Here is a 21,978-nt window from a genome sequence, read left to right on the forward strand (position 1 = left end):
ACAACCACCATGGCGAGGATTAGAGGATTTATTTAGTTTTTGCTCAGTGCCGGGCACACCTCTAAGCATTCTGCTTGTGTCTTGAGTTTTCCCGCCACATCAGGGAAATAAGTTCTTGTCTCCCCATTTTATAAATAAAGAACTCCAGGCCCCCAGTGATGCAAGTTATCAGTTAGAGGTCATGTAGAAAGTGGCAGAGTCAGGGTTCAAACCTGTAATCTCTACTGTACCTTCCAGAGAGCACAGTCTGAGGGTCTGGGGAGACTTCACAGAGAAGGTGATCCCTGCGCCTGAGCCAGGACTGAGGGATCAGGACCTTCCGGGGACAGGATGGAGCAGTGTTCCCGGGCAGTGAGCTCAGCAGGGTCAGAGGTTGAGAGGCGGGATCATGGCCCAGCTGGTCACTGGATGGGTGGATGTGGCTGGAACCCATTGCAGTGGAGGCGCGTAGCAGGAGAGGATGGGGTGGGGAGGCCCACTCAGGGAGGACCTTGCTGTCCCCAGGGGCAGGACGGGATTCCTCAGGAGAAGATGCGCATGACTGTGTGGCCATGGAGTGGAATTCCAGGCTCCTGGTACCGTGAAGACAAAGCGGGACTCTGAGTTTTAACATGCAGTCAGCTTTGTTGTGCCCAAGTGGAAATCCAGCATCACTCCTATTTTTGCCTGGCTTTTACGTAAACGACCTAGGCAGATCCCGGTGCCTGTCATTAGTCCAGGCGAAGACCAAACTGCTGTCAAAATAATCCTTAGATTTTGCTCTCTCACTGCCAGCTGTTGCTGGTCTGAGTTTTCTTCCACAAATGCCGCCATTCAAGGGGCTGTCTTGAGAGGGACTTGAGATATGTTTACTCCCTCAACCTCTCAAAAAAAAAAAGTGCTCACACAGGCGTGATGAAATGTTAGAAACAGCTCCATTGTGAAATCTGAGGGAGTTTTGGGCGAGGGTCGTTCTCAGTGATTTGAGGACGAGCAGGACGTGGACTTTGCCTTCTGCCTCCTCCCCACCCCTGCCTAACCATGCAGTAGCCCAGACAGGAAGACTCTTCTGTGAGAAGGAAAGGAGAGAAATAAAACATTGGGTATGCCCGGGCTTCCCAGGGTGGAAAGTGAGTTTGCTGGTTGTAAGGCGTTTATGTCAGCGCTCCTGCCATATTTTCCATTAAGGGCACCATCCTGGCTGAGATTCCCCACCACCAGCCACATAATCACCTGGCTGGGCTACCCCCTGCTGGAGCCCGGCAAAATTTTCATTTGCAGCTTGGATTCTTTCTGCGGCTGGTGACCAGAGCTTGCGAAAGCATGATATTGAAAGCATGATATGAGGGAGAGATTGTACATCTGACACTTGTCTGTCTTTGCTTACAGTCTTGCAGGACATGTCCTGTGGCCTAAAACCGGTTCCCTTAATCCAGCCTACAAACCCTGGCGGATGGGGCCTCCAGCTCTCCATTTTGGAACCCCCCTTCATCCTCATACCCCCTCTACTTCAGTCCTCTCTCTCCAGAACACATCCGTGCTTGCTCTTGACCTGGCTAACTCATCTTCATCCATCCTTCAGCTGCCATCTGAACATCAGGAAGCCCCCCGCCCCAAATCCCTAGGCTGAGACCACTGTTCCCCTGGACCCCGTGTGCTGCCTGTGGCATCACTTTCATTTATTCCAATTGCTTGTTCATGCGTCTGCTCCTCTCCCTTCAAATTCCCACCCCACAGACACAGAGCTGTTCCTGTCTGATGTCTTCTTGCCTCCGCATCCCGTCTCACCATGCCTGGCACGCAGTCAGATAGATGCCTAACAGAAGCTTCTGGGGCATGCTATCACAAGAAATGGGCTAGCGTGGTTAGGGATGCTCTTTATAAACCTCCGTTTGCCCTGCTGAAGTTTTTCATCAGAGTATGCGTGCCTCTGTCTTGTCACCTGTGAGCTGGGCATACATCTGGTCCCGCCTGTGCATGAAACAAAGGAGGGGATCAGGGTCAACCACATTTGAGGAAACCCAGTAAAAAGGCTGTAGCCCATTTCTTTCTCACTCCAGGTCTTGCCTCTTTAATAATCTGCTCCCAGGGCTAATTATCTCTTTCCTGCTCAGCCCACCTCCTCTCTCCAGGAAACCCAGCCTGATTAGCCCTTCACGTAGTCCATCCAGCTCAGGGGTGCTCGGGGCTGGCTGAACGCTGGCCTCATTTCTGCAGAGCAGGAGGAATCCTCACTGAGCCCTGCAGCCAGTGGTGGAGGTGTCTGTGGGCTTCTCCCTGCAATCAGGGAACCTTTGCTTTCTCACACGTGTGTCTCCTGACCATCTCTGTGCTCCTGGGCTCTTCCCAACCCCACGCCACCCTCTGAGCTTCCTGTGGACCACCTGGAGATTTCCAGGCATCAACCTCACTGTTTGTAGACTAGGTTCTCACCTGAGTCTGCTGGGAACTTGTGAAGATCCTTGGGACCTGAGAGAGAGGAGGAGGAGCTGCTGGGGTAAGAGGTGCTAGCCGACCCGAGAGAATCCTAGTAATTCCGCAAGCTTCCCCTCTTAACGCCACCCCCACCCCACCCCGCCCTGCCACCGCCAAGGCTGGCTACTGTTGAGTGGCTGATGTGTGCTGGGAGCAGAGAGAGATGTGGCTGCCTCTCTGAGAGCCTTTAGAAGGATGGGGTAAGGGGGCAGGTGGGAAATGGGATCAAAGGAAAAGCTTTCGAACCAGATTTGAGGGAAAATGGGTTCTCGGGGGATCTGGGTGGTGGGAGCTGATGGGCGGGAGGAACCTGGGTGCTTCTGCAGGGGTGTGCCTGAGTCCTGCTCCTTCCCATTGGCTGGGAGACTGAGGGATCCACTCTTGGACAGTTGTCTCACCAGGACTGTTAGGGAGGGTGGTTTCCCACAGCAGGACTAGAGGAGGGGGTAATGGATGCTAAGCAAAGAAATATACACCCGATCAGTCACAGAAGGTTGTCTTAGTAAAACCCATCTTTCCCTCCCTCCCTCCCGCCCTGGCAAACCTACCAGGCTCCCCTGTCCATTTTCCAGAAGCGGGCTCAGTGCTCCTTTCAGACCTGAGCGTATTTCTTCAGTATATCCAGAGGCCACTCAGGGTCAGTAGCGTTCTCAGAGCGAGGCTGGGTCTCTGGCATTGGCTCAAGTCTTTTCAAAGACATCTTGACTCTTATCTTTAAACCCATCCCACTGGTGATGACGGGGTGCAGCCTGCAGAACAGGCCCCGCTTGGCTTGGGCCTCCCCAGGAAACGGCGAGGACAGTGGTTTGCCCCTCATCACCGGGCAGCCCCGTTCTCCAGAAACACCCAGAAGTGGAGCAGAGCTCTCCGGCACAGTGGGGCTCCCCTGGCTCCTGCGCTCGGCTCGCCTCTGCCCTCTGACTGGCACGGTTTCTCTTTGCAGCAGAGAAGAACACCTCTGGGATGATAAGCCGGCCTTCCCCCGGGAGGATGGAGTGGATCATCCCTCTGATTGTGGTATCAGCCTTGACCTTCGTGTGCCTCATCCTTCTCATTGCTGTGCTCGTTTACTGGAGGTGAGTCACCAGGCAGCCCTGGCGTGGGGCTTGGGTTCCACTGTCAGCACGTGCCCATAAGAGGGGTTTAACCAAGGGGAGGGGACGCCCACGGCCTCTTCACTTAGAAAGATAAGGTGGCTGCGGTGCTTCTAGTGTTACCACCTGGGAGACCTGCTTTATCTGCAAGAAATTGGCGATACAGAGCCGCTGTTGAGATTAAGGCACCCATGATGAGCTCCTAGAATTTAGTGCCAAAGAGGCTTTTGCTCAAAAATCAGGGAGATGCGAGTTCCAATACCAGCCCTGCTACTTGCTGGCTACAAATCCCATTTCTCACTTTGAGCTTTAGTTTCTGAACCTGCAAAATGAGTTAATAAGTTTCTGAGCTTTCCTAGTTTCTCTGAGACCATGCTCCACTTTGTCATAACCACATAATAGCTCCTCTTGACCTTAAAATTTTTTTCATAGCCTTTTACTGAAAATTCAGTGATGGAACATTTATCATATTCTGTGGCATTTAATACTCATAAAGATGGCTGATGGTAAGTCATCCTTATACCAGCATCATCCTTGAACTGGTTCTCACTGCTTCCCGAGGGAAGCCTATTTGAAGCTTCTATTTAAAAGTTGTCTGTTTTTTCAGCTCCACACTGTCAGCCAGTTTAACTGAGTGAGATAGGCTGGCCCACTTGGTTGCCCTGGCAGGCTTCACCTCTCAAACTGATGTAGGAAGCTTCTGCCCTTTAACAAGTTTCATCAATAATGGACAGGCGTCATGTTTCCCTCCCTTCTTTCCATTCATTCGATGAATTTTGAGCCCCTGTTGTGTGCCAGACAGTCTTCTCTCATGGAGCTCACATTTTAGTAGAGGAGACGGGGGATAAATAAAGCAAACAAGATGATGTTAAGTGTACAATGAGAAAAGTCAGTCTGGAAGGTGGAGGGGGATGCTGAGGCTTTAGGGTGAATGGTCAGAGTGGTCAGAGTGGTGGTGGTGGTGGTTGCTTGGTTGCTAGGTCATCTCTGACTCTCTGCGAGCCCATGACTGTAACCCTCCAGGCGCCTCTGTCCATGGGATTTCCAAGGCAAGAATACTGGAGTGGGTTGCAATTTCCTTCTCCAGGGGATCTTCCCAACCCAGGGATCAAACCTTCATCTCCTCTTGACAGGCAGGTTCTTTACCACTGAGCCACCTGGGAAGCCCTCAGTGTGGTTAAAGAAGGCCTACCTGGTAAGGGGTATTTGTCCAGAGGAGTCAAACGGGCTCCATCTAGGGCAGGTTCCAAGCAGAGGAAATTGCATGTGTAAAGGCCCTGAGGCAGGAATGTGCCTGCTGTGTTCCAGGAAGAGCCAAGAGCTGTGGCTGGAGCAGATGAGTGTGGGGAGAGAGTGTAGGACAGGGTATCAGGAAGAAACAGGATAAAGGGGAGTTGGTCATGGACAGCTTTGTGGACACTCCAGACCGCTGGAACACATTGCCTTTTACCATGACAGAAGGAGTGTTTGATAGAGAAGTCTTGTGATTCAGGATCCCTTGGCTCTGTTGCAAAGACCACTGAAAAGGAGCCAGGGCAGAGGCAGAGAGGCCAGCTAGGGGACTACGGACTTGTCCAAGAAGGAGTGATGCTGGCTCGGCTGAGGGCAGCCACGCAGGTTGTGAACTGACGGACTGTAGACACATCCTGAAGGTGGGATCAACAGAATCTGTGAACAGATGGTGTCCCTGGGTCTGTTCTCAGTCGGAAAGGTCAAGGGAATAAGGAAGGGTTCATCTGAGGGCTTCCGCTGCCGTCTAAGGGTAACCGTGGTGCTGTTCGCGCTATAGTCCAGCTAGGTGATAGCGGACATTGTGTTTCAGGGTGAGCCTAGGAACGCTAGACTCGGGTCCCTGTCACCCTTTCTCTGAGACATGATGGTTTGCAAACAGATACTCTCTGGAGCCCACTGATTGGTACATCGGAGGCTGCCTCACATGGGTTAAACTGAGTGCCTAGAGGTAACAAAGAGTCTACACGCCCTCCTCTTGTCTTTGCTTGGGGCTGTGTGGTTTTAGTTGCAGACTCTCTGCAAGAAGGAGCAGAGAGGACCCACTGCTGCCCCAGGCTTGGTAACCGTAGCAGCTCCAGTGTGAAAAAGTTCCTGTTCCCAGTAGTTCTAGCACAAACCTCAGTGTTATTTCTGCTTGGCCCACCTTGGTTCTCTGCCTCCCTGATAAAGGTCATGCCGGCCACTGAGGACCCTGGCTATTCGGTCAAGCAGATGTGGATACCAGGCTGACCAGACAGACATGCTGATGGCAAGCTGCTTACAGGAAGGGGCTGTGCAATGTCGTCAAGAGAGCTTTTAAGGTCCTTCCATTCAAGATGTATTTCCCCATGAGAAATTCATACTGTATATACTTTTGAAAAACTCAGTGAGTCTGAATTGCACATACATATTGAATAATATATTATTATTTCATGTTTAAAATATGTTTATAACGTTTTGTACATGTTATTTACATGTTAGTTAGTTACTATTAGTTGCTCAGTCGCATCCAACTCTTTGTGACCCCATGGGCTATAGCCTGCCGGTTTCCTCTCTCCATGGAATTCTCCAGGCAAGAATACTGAAGACGGTTGTCATTCCCTTCTTCAGGGGATCTTCCTGGCCCAGGGATCAAACCCAGGTCTCCTGCATTGCAGGCAGATTCTTTATCATCTGAGCCGCTAGAGAAGCTGATACACACATTACATGTGTGTATTCAAAGCTTGCTTTAAAGTAACGAGAGGTTTAAACCTCCTTCAGTAGATACTGCCTATGAGTTGAGGTGTTTGTTGTTGTTTTGGAGGGGGGTTTTTTGTTTGTTGTTGTTGTTAACAATTTTATTTATTTACTTTTGGCTGTGCTGGGTCTTTGCTGCTGTGCAGGCATTTCTTCTGTTGCGGCTACTGGGGGTCACGCTCTAGCTGCAGTTCGGAGGCTTCTCATCACTGTGGCTTCCCTCACCGTGGAGCACAAGCTCTAAGCACGCAGGCTTCAGTGGCTGCACATGGCCTGTTGTGGCTCCCAGGCTCTAGAGCGCCGGCTCAGTAGCTGTGGTGCTCGGGCTTAGTTGCTCTGCAGCACGTGGGATCGTCCCAGATCAGGGATCAGACGTGTTGTCCTGCACTAACAGGCAGATTCTTTACCACTGAGCCACCAGGAAAGCCCTGCCTGTGAGTTTTTTCCAAACTCCTAACATGCCAGTACACAGGACTGAGTGCAAAGGAGAAACTTCTTTCAGAACAAGCAAAGTGAAATTGGATTAGCATCAGGACAGATGAGTTGGCCAAACATGAGAACAGCCTACAGGGAACAAGGATCTTTTTTTTTCTCTTTTTTCAGATTTTTTTTTCTTTATTATGAACATGAAAGAGAGATGTGTTGGGAGAGTACGCAGAGAAAATGCATACATGCTGAAGGGATGGGTGTTCCCCTCCAGCGATGCGGTTTTGAAGCTAAAACAACAGTACACCTCTCCTGCCTTTGAGGCACCGTGAGAGCAGATGGTTGGCAAGCAGGCTTGACATAAGTAGAGCACAGAGGCAGATCAGAACCTCCTGGAGTGTTCCCTCAGGTGGCAGGCCTGACGCTGAGGTTTCAAACCGACTCGCCATGGTGGCGGTTTCCATAACCGAGGACTGAGTCTTCGCAGCTATTGCTGTGGTTTCTGCGTGTTCACTGAGGCTGAACTGCATGGCCCAGAAGTGTAACCCTTCACTCCCATTGGCCAGACATGGTCACACAGCCCCAGGAACACGGGAGAAGTGGGAGAGTACGCGGGTATTCATGGAGCACCATCAGAAGTGTCCTCAAATGTTGGCATTATTGGGCTGAGTATGTTTCTTGAAAAGGACACCTTTGGAGGCCAAATACTAGTTTTGTTACAACATTTGGCCAAAACTGAAAAATACAGGGTGGGAAGCCCAGGTGGCTCAGTGGTAAAGAACCCGTGTGCAGTGCAGGAGACACGGGAGACGTCCGTTCCATCCCTGGGTTGGAAAGATCCCCTAGAGAAGGAAGGAAATGGCTTCCCACTCGTATTCTTGCCTAGGAAATCCCATGGACAGAGGAACCTGGTGGGCATGGAGTCTCAAAGAGTCAGACCACAACTTAGTGACTAAACCAGCAAAAAGTATAGGTGGAGACCTCATATATTTTTGTTCCACTGGAAGGTGTACAGAGGTCCTTTGGGGACCATCTGAGCAGTATTTTTACAGTTATCAACATGGGTTTGTGGGAGAAATTTGTTTTGAAACTTAGTTGGCTGAGATGTTACTAGTAGCTCTCTCTCAAATTCCCCTTGCCAGGGTCTGCCTTGAAGAGATGTAATCAAATCCCTAACAATGCAAAAGTTGCTGAAAAGCTAGAAATAAACATGCAGAGCATTTGGGGATAAGGGACAGAGTGGTGGGGCAGCTAATAAGGATAAACTCGAGGAAAATCTTGCCTCATTTTACAAGTAGTGCCCTGTGTGTGCCTTTTAAATAGTGCAGCCCATGTCAGCATGCGACGGTGCAGAGCTGTAGTCGTTGGTGTTGAAATGAAGGAGGAGAAATCAATTCCATACTTTTTAAACTGTGCCATTTTGGCCCTGTTCCTCCAGACAGTAACAAAATGCACCTTTTGAGTGACTACAGTCACAAAGTACATTGCAAGAGCTCTAGCCCCCATCTCACCAAGACAAGCTGTTTATATGGCACTAATGTGCTGGCGTTCCTGAAAAGATTGGAGCAGCCAGCTGCTGCCACTCAGAAACAAGAGGAAATTTTGGAGAAGGTTTCTTTGCAATTTGCATCACTTAAGGCTGATGCTGGGGAAAGAGCTGTATTCAGGACCTCCAGACCATATGCTAGGGCACACATCTTGTTCGTTTATTATCTTGTTCGATGGAATAGCTTAATACTGTGTAAGTAAGACATTAGTGTCCCCTTGGAATTGTCAGGATTGGGAAAATATTTTTAATTTTTTTTTTCCTGTAACCTTGAAGAAAATTGCTTTGAAGGTAGCTGTTCTCTCTCTGATGAGCAAAGAAAGTCTTACCCCTGAAATGGCTTCATACATCTTAAGGTCTAAACAGCCAAGAGTCTTTTACTGAGTATTCAGCAAATCACACATGTGCTACATGGGTTGCATTGCCACATTCAAATCCTAGGAATTATTACATCCATTTTGCAGATCAGAAAACTGAGGCTTGGTAAAATCATAAGTGAGAGCATTCATCTCTAGTGGCTCCTGGATTTGAACCCCGCAAATGTGACTTCAGGTGGCACAGTGATAAAGAATCTGCCTGCCAACGCAGGAGATGCAAGAGATCCAGGTTCAATCCCTAGTCGGGAAGATCCCCTGGAGTAGGAAGTGGCAACCCACTTCTGTATTCTTGCCTGGAGAATCCCACAGACAGAAGAGGCTGGAGGGCTACAGTCCATGGGATCGCAAAGAGTCGGACACAACTGAGCAACTGAGAACACACAGCACAATGTGACTTCATTGCCCACTATGTGAATCGTTACATTATTTTGCCTAGATGAGGAGTAGCTTGTCTGGAGGCATTCTCTTCCTTCCAGAGTCTGTTTTCATAGCTCATTTGCTTGTTGAAAAGATCTGAAAAGATCTTATGATTCGGGTTTGCCAAAGTCACAAAGGAGAAAACTTGAGGACCTGCCCTATTTTCAGGTGTTTAAGAAGCAGACTAGATTTTGATGCTGAGTAATCCTACCTACCTGTCCTATTCTTAGTTCCAGCTAATCAGTGCTATCTTACCTGATGACAAATTGAGCATCTCATTGACCATAACTGTAGCTTGGGAGAAAACTTTCCAGAAGTGTAAAAACAGCTTTACTTCTCAGATGCAGAGAGAGCTGAGCTAAGTACAGAGACTCCGGAGCAGCAAACTGAAAAGCCTTAAGTGGGAAATGTAAAAAGTAGCCCCCGTTGGTTGAAGTTTGGTAGTAGAAGGATTTCACTTTCTGGTCTGAGAAATCCACATCCCTCTTAAGCACACAACTGAGCCGTCTGTAAATTCCATGGTACATCAGTCCACACCAGTTTAGCTTCATAGGCAGGTGGAGAAAGGTCTCTCTTTTTACTCTTCATCTTTAGACTCCCAGAAATTTTGCCCTCTGTCAGTGCCTCCACATTTAGAATGCTGTTTGTGAAAGCAAGTGTATTTTGTTGACACGCAATTTTTCTCTCTCCTAGATGCTCAGGGGGAGACAGTGTAATAAATAGGAAGGGACATAAACCGCAAATGTGTGCGGGGTTTGAGCTGGCATGGCAGAGGCTCTGGCAAACAGACAGATGCATGTGAAGTCAAGTGTGGGCATGTGCCACATCCTTCTTGCTGGAGGGACGGTTGGCCACGTGTGCCCAGCAGAGCTCTGGTCCCTCCTGGATTCCACAGTAGCAGCAGTGACACTCAGAGCACTGTGAGCCGTGTGCAGGCTCTCTGCCCATCTGCTGTAGCAGCGGGTGCTTCCAAGCCTGCTCGCCAATCACTGGATTTGGTTTAGACATTTGTCTCCCACCCCCATCCCAGGAAGGTCACAAAGGAGCTGGGGCAATAGCAATGATTCCTCCCGTGCGTGACTGTGAACAAGCTAGCGAGGAGGAAGCATGATAATAATAAGTCACGATAATAATATTATTATTAAATAATAATAATAAGCACAGTAATAATAAGTTACAGCAGCCAATAGTGGTGAATTAGCACAAAGCAAACGTGACATGACTTAATCCTCCCAGCAGCCACGGGTGTTGGCCATGGTGTTGGGGACTGTTCCTTCCTTCCCGTTGGAGGAAACAGTGTCCACAGAGGGAATGGACTTGCCCAGGATCACAAGCTAGTACCTTTGAGAAGTGCAATTGACCTTTTTTTTTTTTTTTTGGCTGTGCCATGCAGTATGTGAATTCTTAGTTCCCTGACCAGGGATTGAACCCATGCTCCCTGAGGGGGAAGTGTGGCTGGAGTCTTAACCATTGGACCATGAGGGAAGTCCCTACAGTTGACCTTTGAACAACGCAGGTTTGAACTGCAAGGATCGACTTATACTTGGAGTTTTTTCTAGTAGTCAGCACTGCAGGAGTATGCAGTCTGGTGTTTGGTTGAATCCGTGGAATCACAGATGTCGAGGAACTGTGGATACAGAGGGCCAAGGACATTGCATGCAGATTTTTGACTGCAGAATGTTGGCACCCTTATCTCCATGTTCAAGGGTCAGCTGTACTCAAACCTAGGCCTTTGTTTTGTTTTGTTCACCTAAAAGACCCTTTACAGGTGGCTCATGTATTCCTTCCTTCCTTTCGTTTATTCAAAGATATTTCTTAAGCATCTAGTTTGTGTCAGGCACTGGAGATATGGCGAGAAGATAGAGGTCCTGCGTCAAGGAGTGTGTAAGGGGTCTTCCCTGGTGGCTCTGTGGTAAGGAATCCACCTGCCAATGCAGGAGACACAAGTTTGATCCCCAGTCGAAGATCCCACATGCCTTGGAGCAACTAAGCCGATGCACCACAGTTATTAAGCCTGTGCTCAATAAATAAAGTTATTGAGCCCAGGAACCCCAGCAACCCCATGTCTTGCAGCTACTGAGGCCCACATGCCCTGGGGCCCTTGCTCTGAAGCAGGAGAAGCCACTGCAATAGGAAGCCTGCACACCCCAGCTAGAACCTAGCTCCAGCTTGCTGCAACTAAAGAAAAAGCCCGCGTAGCAACAGAGACCCGGCATAGCCAAAAATAAATAAATAATTACATTTTTTTTTTTAAAGTGCGTAGATTAACAGAATAGACGAGCAGGTAGAAAAAGGTTGTCCCAAGTAGAGGTTACAAACTGGTGCCCTGTTGTACTAGTTTTGTGTAGCTGACCTCTTTTTTTCAGAAACGAGAATTTCTTTGAAAATTGGAAGATTTTGCTTAAAACTCCCACTGTCTGGATTCTCGTGAGATCACTGTTCTCATACTCTGTCATGGCACTGGTGGGCTGCACAGACCTGACCGTGGCCCCCTGCTCACCGGTCTGCCCATCTCTGCCCTGCCCTCGTATGTGCATTCCCAAGGTCAGTGGTGATGAAGGGAAGCTGTGCTCCCGGAGGTACTTGACCATCGCCAGAGCTGGGCAGAAGGGAGTCAGGGAAGGCTTCCTGGAGGAGATGGTTGGCTCTGATTTTCATAGAACTGAGAAGGATAGATGTTCAGGGTGGAGGAAACTGTGTGAGCTGATAGAGCAGCATGTGTTCTTGTTGTGTTTGATACTCCTCGAGGAAAAACACACTTCCTCTTTGCAAAATAAAGTCCACTTTCACGGGCAGCCTCAGATTCTTTTTAAGGGAATCTGGGGCACGTACAAAGGCCCTGGGTCAGTCTGAGCTGCTCTTCTGCATCTCATGTGAGGGAGGGAATGAGGGTCAAAAGACAGGTTTACGTGCAACTTTTCTCAAGTCTGGAAAAAGCCAAGCTTCCAAGTCGTAATTTTTGGTGGCTTTGTGCAATCACCTTTATCATTTTGGAAACAAAGTGCCCTCAGGGCCACCTGTATTCCAAGCATCATTTTTTTTCTTTTTTAATCCGGTAACTGCTCATGTCACTCATCTCTGTCCAAAACTATGGACTTGTAGCCATAGTTCAAGAAGGTTTTAATGTAGTCATTAGGAATAATTGTTGCAATCCAGCTCTTCAAAGCCTGACAGTGTGTGGAGCCAGTGGGGAGAAGAAAGCGCATTTCCTGATGCTGAAACATGGCTTGCCTCTGAGGATTTTTTTCTAATGACTTGCTGGTGTCTTGCTCTGAGATGCTAAAAGGCATGGGGGTGGGGAGCCTTTAGAGACCCCAGCTGTTCATGAAGATGGTCACCTATTTTTTTTCTTTCTTTCTTTTCTCTGGACAGCTGTGTGCAGGGGAATCTGGGTCACGTGGCAGATCCCAGGCAACTTTTTGCTCAATAACTGTTTCCCAAGTGGCTACTCAGGGCCCTTTCAGAATTCAGGAGACCCATCCGTTGTTATAGTAACCAGCCCCCCTGCTGTCGAGTTGGCCCTGAGATGCCAGCCGAAGCTCTTGGAACCAGGGAACACGTAGTCACTTAGACAAAAGCAGGGAGAGACTCACCACTAAAGACTGCCATTTATGCACTGTGATCCTTAAGAAACAGGACTGATTCTGTGAAGAAGTGAATGGATCCGTTTTTCAACCACGCTCGCTTTGCAGGAAAGGGAAACTCCTAGACATATTCAGTGTCTGTTACATCCCCGGTGCCTTTCTTTGGATTTCTTAGAATGAAGAGTCCTGTCTCCCAGGGTTGATGAGGTCTGCCTTGTCGGGTTTCTCAGGTAGCCCCCTCGATTATTTGGGATATTAGTTTTGTAGCATTTGCTTCTCAGCGGAGTGTTGTCAGTTTACAGGGTGGGAGTTTGAAGCGCCTGCGATTGTGTGTGAGGAGAAACTGCGGAGATAGCCGGCTCGGCTCCAAAATTCCTGAAAGAGTGAGTCTGGCAGAATTCAGAGTAGGGCTAAGGGTTGAGAAGAAGTCTAAATATTTTAGGAAGCTGCAAATTTCAAGTTCTTATGAAAATTTGCAAAAACACTCCCAACACACTCGTGATTCCCTGGGATTGATGTTGGTAGCCGCGCTGCATGTGAGAGAGAGGTTTTGAGGACAGTTGTTGCAATTCCACAATGTGCTCAGTAGAGGGAGACAAGAAGTTCTGATTTATAGCACCTTCCCCCCTCCACTACTTCTTAATCATTTTCCCAAGTTTTGACTTAGCCCTCATTTGGTTTCGGCACCAAGCACTTTTACCCACCATCGAGGCTATTAATTATCAACATAAAGGAAAGCTTGTGTTGATGGAGACGAAAAAACTAACAGCTACGCATTAGAGAAAGTCCATTCCGAGAAGAAGACAATCAGAAGTTCTCAAGTGTTCTTTGAAATCACGTCAAGTGTTCTTTGAAATCACGTCCTGAATGCAGAGTTCTGCATGAGATTAAGAAGAACTTCCAGAAAGGAGAACGTTTCCATATCCGTGTTAGTCTCTACTGTCCTACAGAGTTGAGAAAGAAAATCCTTTCAATGTGAAATCCTATAGCCCAGGTGGTTTGGGGGTTGCATATAATTAAAGCAACACTTCTCAGGGTGGCCACAGTGCATCTTTTCAAATGCTAGCACCAAGCCTCCAATGCTCTGCTTATTTAAGTATTAAGAGGAAATTCAGCGTCAGACCCAGTGTATTCCAGTCACCTGTCCACTGCTGCCCCACCCCACCCCAGCTGCCCGTGTCTGAGCTGCCTTCGTGTGATCCCACCCCCTGCACTGGGAATCAAAGCGTCTTTCCAGAGAGGAGTGACATGCATGGGGAAAGACCAAGCCCCAGACCAGTCTCATGGCACCAGTTTCAGAGAAATCTGTGGCAGAGCTGAGGTTCAAATGGTACCCAACCTGTTCCTGCCAAATTGTGTTTATCCCAGTGGTGTTTTAAGCCACCCTATTTGCCAGGGGAGCTTGTCAAAGATGGGAGGCTCATCAGAAGCTGTTACTGGGTCGGTGGTATCCTTACCTTCTGATCACACTGGGGGTGATAACAGATTTCTAGTATCTTAAAGACAGCTTTTAAGAGCAGAATTTCCCTTTTTGCATTTCTTACCTCAGTTTTGAAAAAACCTTAAGAAGCCAAGCTATCTTTGTGGGTAAACCCTTCTCTTTGGAGCATGCCCCCTGCGAGGTCCAGTGGTGGGGTTGGTCTGTGCAAAATGGGAGGGAGGGGTGGCCAATTGAAAGTACTGTCTTCTACACCTGTTCTCTTCTGTTTTTTGTCCATTTAGAGGGTGTAACAAAATAAAGTCCAAGGGCTTTCCCAGACGTTTCCGTGAAGTGCCTTCTTCTGGGGAGAGAGGAGAGAAGGGGAGCAGGTGAGGGGCAGTCAAGCTGAAGGTGGGGAGGGGGTCTCTTTGGCCGGGACTGGCTTGCCGGATTTTTGTTCTGTTGCCATGGGGAGTCAAGCCCTCCAGACAGCACAGCGCTGAAACTCACCTGTTCTACCCCAGCTCCCAAAAGGATGGCTTGCAAACATCAGTGTGGCTGGCGGGTAGCTGGTAGCAATGCCAGTATGTCCCGCGTGTGCTTGCTTTGCTTGATTTTGCCAATGGAGGGGGATGTTTTTTATTTCTAGGATGGGAATATTTTATGTTTATATGTTGGTATGTCTGTTGCATCCCTTTTCTTTCTGCAATTTCAGATGTTTGCATGTTGGAGAGCTGTAAAAACACTTTATGCATGCATTTAGCCTTATGAGTGAAAGGTATCTTGTAGAAACCTAAATTTGTCAATGAGTTAAAGGAGAAGGGCTGGAAGAGAAGAGAGAAATAAATGGGGTTACAGCATTTTTTTTCCATAAGAAGGCTAAAATTCAAATGAATACAAGAGTTTTTGATGGCTTGAGTACTTAAAAAAATTACTGTCCTGGAGAGATTTATAATAAACCTTTAGCAGTCCAGATTATATAATCTTAATCACCACACGTAAGCCCTTGATACTTTGTGTAAGGCTTATCTAGGCAAATTCTACTTAAGATGGTAATTAATGCTTTAATATTAAATGGCCTCTTAGAATAATTCACTAATCAACGTTTTGTTGTTAGTAGCCCCTTGTTCCTTTTCAACAAACCAGTTTATTGAATTGATATTTGACTTTTTGCATGAACTTATTTTTCTCCATTGGTTGTGGGTAAAACAGATGATGAGATGAAATTGTAGCTGATGCACCCACTATAATTGGGGATAGCTGTGAGATCTAGGAAGGTATAGTACAAGAACTGTGGAAGATCAATGACAGATTCTATGATCTATCTTCTTTTAAGCTGAACGGTGCAATTTTGGGCTTTTAGAGAAAGGCAGTAACTGCTAACTGGTAATGCAATGATTCTTTCTATCGTCTCTTTTTCCTTATTGAAGTCTTTAATTTTGAATCCCATTTTCAGCACTTCAAGAGTAAAAATTGAAATAGAAACCCTTCTGTATAAGTTTTAGATTCAAAGATCTAGTCTTAAGAGAAAGACCTGGGACCTCACTTAAATGACCAACTTTCATGCCCAGTTCATTATAAATATAATGTAGTTTTGACTCTTAACACTTTAAAAAGCCATCATTACCTTGTGAATGGCACAAAGATAAATGCCCATCCAGTTTCTAAGTCCTTTCCAGACACAGTGCCACAGCCAGGTGGACTGTTACTAGCTCTGATTTTTGTACTTGGCCCCGAATGAGGGAGTGGGCTCGTTAGAGAGGCTATGTTTTGTTATAAAGCACTCAGTCCCTCTGGTATCTTCTCTACCTCTGAGTGCCAGAAGCTTGGGGAAAGAACAGTTTTATGTAGGTCTAGAAGTTTCCCGAGGACTATCTTGGGAAACTGCAAGTATTTATAGAATTCACCTACTTGTGAATCATAGTTTTGACTTTACTTTTTTTTTTTTAATAGTGTAGCAGCTAAGACAGACCTTGGCTCAGGGAATAGTAGCTTCTAACTGCAGCTCTGCCTCTTTGTGACTCTATGACCTTGAGTTACTTACCTAAGCTCTCTGAACCTCAATGGACTCCTCCAGAAAATGGGTCTGTGATGGTTCCTTGTAGTGGAGTTGTGAGGAGTAAATGTAATATGTATGAAATACTGACTGTGTGAGATCTATTACACTGTTAGAAGACAAGGAGATCGAGGCTCTGAGAAGTTATTTGTTAGGGCCACGCTGCTCAGGTGACCCAGTGGGGACGGCCCTCTCTGTTGTGTGAGTCCTGAGTGATGACCTTTCTCACACCCCCACGTGCTGCGCTGACCACTCCCTGGTGAAGACCTGGGCCCCATACTGACCTGATCTGCAAGTTTCTGCTCTTCCTCCCTGTGGCTACCCCACCGTACTCTCTCTCTCCCAGGCTGCTGCAAGAAGCTGCCCTTCCATCAGCCCCTCTGGCTCCCACCTTGTCTCCCTTGATAGCCTCACTGACCTTAACACTCCTCCTCCTCATTTGTGGGTGAGAGGGCCCCAGGCAGTCCCAGAGTGGACACCATTGCCAATGCAGGACCAAGGCTGTTAGAAATCATTGTTAATGATACCCTACTGAAAGGAGAAGAAAAAGCAGTAAAAATCAGATCCAAGTATTTCCTTTTTCAAACAAACTGTAGGTTTAAATTTGGAATAGGTAATCATTGACATGGTTCAGAAAGCAAAACGTATAAAATTATATTTACCCTGAGATCACTGTCTCTTCACCCAAACACCCACCTGTTTCCTGCCCCGTTGTAGACAGGTAACCATTCACTTCAGTTCAGTTGAGTCGCTCAGTCATGTCCGAATCTTTGTGACCCCAGGACTGCAGCATGCCAGGCTTCCCTGTCCATCACCAACTCCCAGAGCTTGCTTGAACTCATGTCCATCATGTCCATCAGAGATGCCATCCAACCGTCTCATCCTCTGTCACCCCCTTCTCCTCCTGCCTTCAACCTTTCCCAGCCATCAGGGTCTTTTCCAATGAGTCAGTTCTTAACATCAGGTGGCCAAAGTATTGGTGGAAAAGCCATAGCTTTGACTGCCTGGACCTTAGTCAGTGAAGTAATATCTCTGCTTTTTAATATGCAGTCTAGGTTGGTCATAGCTTTTCTTCCAAGGAATATGTGTCTTTTACTTTCATGGCTGTAGTCACCATCTGCAGACATTTTCGAACCCAGGAAAATAGTCTCTCACTGTTATTGTTTACCCATCTATTTGCCATGAAGTGGTGGGACTGGATGCCATGACCTTAGTCTTCAGCTTTTTCATCTCCTTTTTCACTTTCATCAAGAGGCTCTTTAGATCCTCTTCACTTTCTGATATAGGGGTGTTGTCATCTGCATATCTGAGGTTATTGATATTTCTCCCGGCAATCTTGATTCCAGCTTGTGCTTCATGCAGCCCAGCATTTCGCATGATGTACTCTGCATATAAGTTAAATAAGCAGGGTGACAATATACAGCTTTGACATATTCCTTTCCCAGTTTAGAATGAGTCTATTGTTGCATGTCCGGTTCTAACTGTTGGTTCTTGACCTGCATATAGATTTCTCAGGAGGCAGGTGAGGTGGTCCGATATTCCTATCTCTTGAAGAATTTCCCACAGTTTGTTGTGATCCACACAGTCAAAGGCTTTGGCATAGTCAGTAAAGCAGAAATAGATGTTTATTTGGAACTCTCTTGCTATGGATCTCTCTTGTTCTATGATCTAACAGATGTTGGCAATTTGATCTCTGGTTCCTCTGCGTTTTCTAAATCCAGATTGAACATCTGGAAGTTCTTAGCTCACATACTGTTGAAACCTGGCTTGGGGAATTTTGAGCATTACTTTGCTAGCGTGTGAAATGAGTGCAGTTGTGCAGTAGTTTGAACATTAATTTGTGCAGTAGTTTGGCATTGCCTTTCTTTGGGTTTAGAGTGAAAACTGACCTTTTCCAGTCCTGTGGTCACTGCTGAGTTTTCCAAATTTGCTGGCGTATTGAGTGTAGCACTTTAACAGCATCATCTCTCAGGGTCTGAAATAGTTCAATTGGAATTCGATCACTTCCACTAGCTTTGTTCGTTTCGGTGCTTCCTAAGGCCCACTTAACTTCACAATCCAGGATGCCTGGCTCTAGGTGAGTGGTTACACCATCGTGGTTATATGGGTCATTAAGATCTTTGTTGTATAGTTCTTCTGTATATTCTTGCCACCTCTTTTTAATATTTTCTGCTTCTGTTAGGTCCATACCATTTCTGTCCTTTATCGAGCCCATCTTTGCATGAAATGTTCCCTTGGTATCTCTAATTTTCTTGAAGAGATCTCTAGTCTTTCCCATTCTATTGTTTTCCTCTATTCTTTGCATTGATCACTGAAGAAGGCTTTCTTATCTCTCCTTGCTATTCTCTGGAACACTGCTTTCAGATGGGTATATCTTTTATTTTCTCCTTTGCCTTTAGCTTCTCTTCTTTTCTCAGCTATTTGTAAGGCCATCTCAGACAATTACTTTGCCTTTTTGTGTTTATTTTTCCTGGGGATGGTCTTGATTGCTGAAGCTCTGTCCATAGTTCTTCAGGTACTCTGTCTATCAGATCTAATCCCTTGAATCTCTCTGTCACTTCTACAATATAATCATAAGGGATTTCATTTAGGTCATACCTGAATGGTCTAGTGGTTTTGCCTACTTTCTTCAATTTAAGTCTGAATTTGGCAATAAGGAGTTCATGATCTGAGCCACAGTCAGCTCCCAGCCTTGTTTTTGCTGACTGTATAGAGCTTCTCCATCTTCAGCTACAAAGAATATAATCAGTCTGATTTGGGTATTGACCATCTGGTGATAACCATGTGTAGAGTCTTCTCTTGTGTTGTTGGAAGAGTGTGTTTGCTATGACCAGTGCATTCTCTTGGCAAAACTCTGCTAGCCTTTGCCCTGCTTCATTTTGTACTCCAAGGCCAAACTTGACTATTACTCCAGGTGTCTCTTGACATCCTACTTTTGCATTCCAGTCCCCTATGATGAAAAGGACATCTTTTGGGGGTGTTACTTCTAAAAGGTCTTGTAGGTCATCATAGAACCGTTCAGCTTCTTTGGCATTATTGATTGGGGCATAGACTTGGATTACTGTGATATTGAATGGTTTGCCTTGGAAATGAACAGAAATCATTCTGTCATTTTTGAGATTACACCCAAGTACTGCATTTTGGACTCTCTTGTTGACTTTGAGGGCTACTCTGTTTCTTCTAAGGGATTCTTGCCCACAGTAGTAGATATAATGGTCATCTGAGTTAAACTCCCATTCCAGTCCACTTTAGTTCGTTGATTCCTATAATGTTGATGTTGACTCTTGCCCTCTTCTCTTTGACCACTTCCAATTTACCTTGATTCATGGACCTAATATTCCAGGTTCCTATGCAGTATTGCTCTTTACAGCATTGGACTTTACTTCCATCACCTGTCGCATCCATAACTGGGTGTTGGTTTTGTTTGGGCTCCATCTCTTCATTCTTTCTGGAGTTATTTCTCCACTCTTCTCCAGTATCATATTGGACACCTACTGACCTGGTGAGTTCCTCTTTCAGTGTCCTATCTTTTCGCCTTTTCATACTGTTCATGGTTACCATTAGTACTAGTTGGTTGTCTGCTCTCAGAGATGGTTATGTATGTGTGTGCGTGTGTTTCTGTGTGTGTGGATATATATGAATTTAGTCAGTATATTCCTTTGTCTCCTTTTACAGAGCAGAATACTGCATATGCTATCAGCAACCTTTGTTTCACATAACATGATTTTTTTCTCTATGCATATGTAGTTCTCATTCCTTTTTACAGAAGCACGATATTTTCTTTTTTTTTTGGTATAGTTGTGTTGTGATTTATTGTACCATTCCCCTGTGGCTGTCATTTTGGTTGCTTCCAAGTCTTATTATGACTGACAGTCGTGTGATGAATAACTTGATATGTTCTTTTGCAAGTTGATAGGTCTATTTCTAGTATAAATTCAAGAAATTGACTGTATTCTGAGCTACATGCATTCATAACTTTGACAGTGCCCGTTTGCCCTCCCCAGGGGACATCAAGGTGGGCTTCTACCAGCAATGTGTGAGCCTGCCTGTTTACCTACAGCTTCTCCAGCACAGCGTGTTGTCAGACTTTGGTATTTTTGCTAACTTCACAGGTGGAAAGGAAAAATGTGTCTTAGTGTATTTTATAAAAAGGTTACATATCTTTCCTATGGCTCTGCCACTTGTATTTTTTTTTACTATAAATTGTTGATCTTTTGCTCTTTCTTTCTTTGCATTGTTGGTCTTTTTCTAATCAAGAGAGAGACCTCTTGTCAGCAATACAGGTTGCAAATGTATTTTCCCAGTCTGTGCATTGCCTTTTAACTGTGTTTATGCTCCTTCTTTGATGTTGATATAATCAGATTTATCCATAAAGTCTTTTTTTGGTTTCTGAGTTTTGAATTCTCATTAGAAAGTCTTTCCCCCAACTGAGGTTACTTTTTTTTTTTTTAAGGTACTTTTATGGCTTCAAATGTTAATGTGGAATTCTTAAATCACTTGGAATGAAACCTGACTGATAGTGTGATGTCTGAATCGTTTTTTTTCCCCCAGATGGTCCCAAATATTTTAAAAGTACTACAATCTGGGGCTGTTTAGTGGAGAGGCACATAACACCTCAGTCGATCCTTAAAATAGCTCTTACAGCAAAAACCTGACGGACTTAGTTCAGTCACTATGTTCGTGAAATAAGTACTTGGCAAAGGTTTTTACCGGGCCACTTTATGATATAGATACTCAGTCGTACGTGCAATAAATGAAATGAGAATTTGCATTTACTAGCTCCTGCCTGAAATAAGTTGGACTGTCCTGTCCCTGTTAACCCTTCCAGTCAGTAGGGTGTTGTGTCAGTCTCTTGCAACAGTGGGAAAGATAAGGTGAAGAGCTGCTGAAGCCTCAGTTCAGAAATTGGGAACATGCAGACCGGGGCACTAACTGAACAGGAGTGGACTTGAGGCCCTCTTTCTGAGTTAACAGCCAGGAGTGTGGCAAGGACTGTCTAGTGCTCACTGTCTTAAAACCAGCTGGAATGTACACACTGCCCTGTTCAGGTTCTGGTCTTGTCAAAATATGGTTCATGAAATTACCTTTTCCTCTCATATCTCCCAGAAAGCGTAACTAGTACTCAAGGGTGTCTGCAGGGGTCTCCGGGAAAACTTAATGTCAAGCCTGGAAGTTTGCTCCTGCTTCTCTGCGTATTATTTGTTAATTTTCTCCCACTTTCCTAAGATGTTAATTGCAGGCAGTTTGTATCCTTCAATAAAATTCTCACTGCAGAAATCAGAGTCTTGTCCCTTCCAGCTGTAACCAGAGCTGGATGGGACATCTCTCCTATCCATGTGAGATCCAAACTATTTCCAAACATTTTCTCCTTATTTAGTATGTTTGCCCTGTCACCCTGCCCACCCATCATTTCCAAAACAATTTTGTTCGCTTTTTCTCTTCCTTTCTCCCATCATCTCCTCCTCACAGCAGAAAAGCCCCACTGATCCAGGGTATGACAATCATGTGTCCTGGGATGCCTGGGAGCACCCTCGTGTGGATTATGCCATTAGATTATGCCCACAAGGATATTAGTATTTATCAGATCTCAGCGTCCCTTTGAAGGTTTAAAGAATATGCAAATAAGAAGCGCAGGTCTGAATTCCTTTTTTTCTAGAAGATGCCTTCCTGAAGAGATACTCTGAGTATAAACCGAATTTTCCAGTGTGATTTCAGATGCAATAAAGGGAACTTAACATGAGTGAGTGGTTGCACATGAAAGCATCTCAGCTGAGAACTGACACGGGACTGCTTTCCAAGCGGGACCCCTGCGTTACTTCTAGCAGACCCTCCTCTTGGAGGAAAAAGCCCATCAACTCCCACAGCCTTTCCCTTCTG

At 46.1% G+C, this 21,978-nt stretch overlaps 1 protein-coding gene across 2 annotated transcripts in view; it reads left to right on the top strand.

Moving 5' to 3' along the window:
* The window catches only part of PTPRG (protein tyrosine phosphatase receptor type G), a 768,800-nt gene that overhangs the window by 676,342 nt on the left and 70,480 nt on the right, over positions 1-21,978 (top strand). The window contains exons 13-14 of one of the 2 annotated variants that reach the window (XM_052648333.1): positions 3,398-3,530; positions 14,348-14,434. In XM_052648333.1, the coding sequence (XP_052504293.1) occupies positions 3,398-3,530; positions 14,348-14,434 (220 nt within the window). The remainder of the gene's footprint in view (positions 1-3,397; positions 3,531-14,347; positions 14,435-21,978) is intronic. The other variant, XM_052648342.1, reaches the window with a different exon arrangement.

The sequence above is a fragment of the Budorcas taxicolor genome, chromosome 1, assembly GCF_023091745.1.
Source record: "Budorcas taxicolor isolate Tak-1 chromosome 1, Takin1.1, whole genome shotgun sequence".
Lineage (NCBI taxonomy): Eukaryota > Metazoa > Chordata > Mammalia > Artiodactyla > Bovidae > Budorcas > Budorcas taxicolor.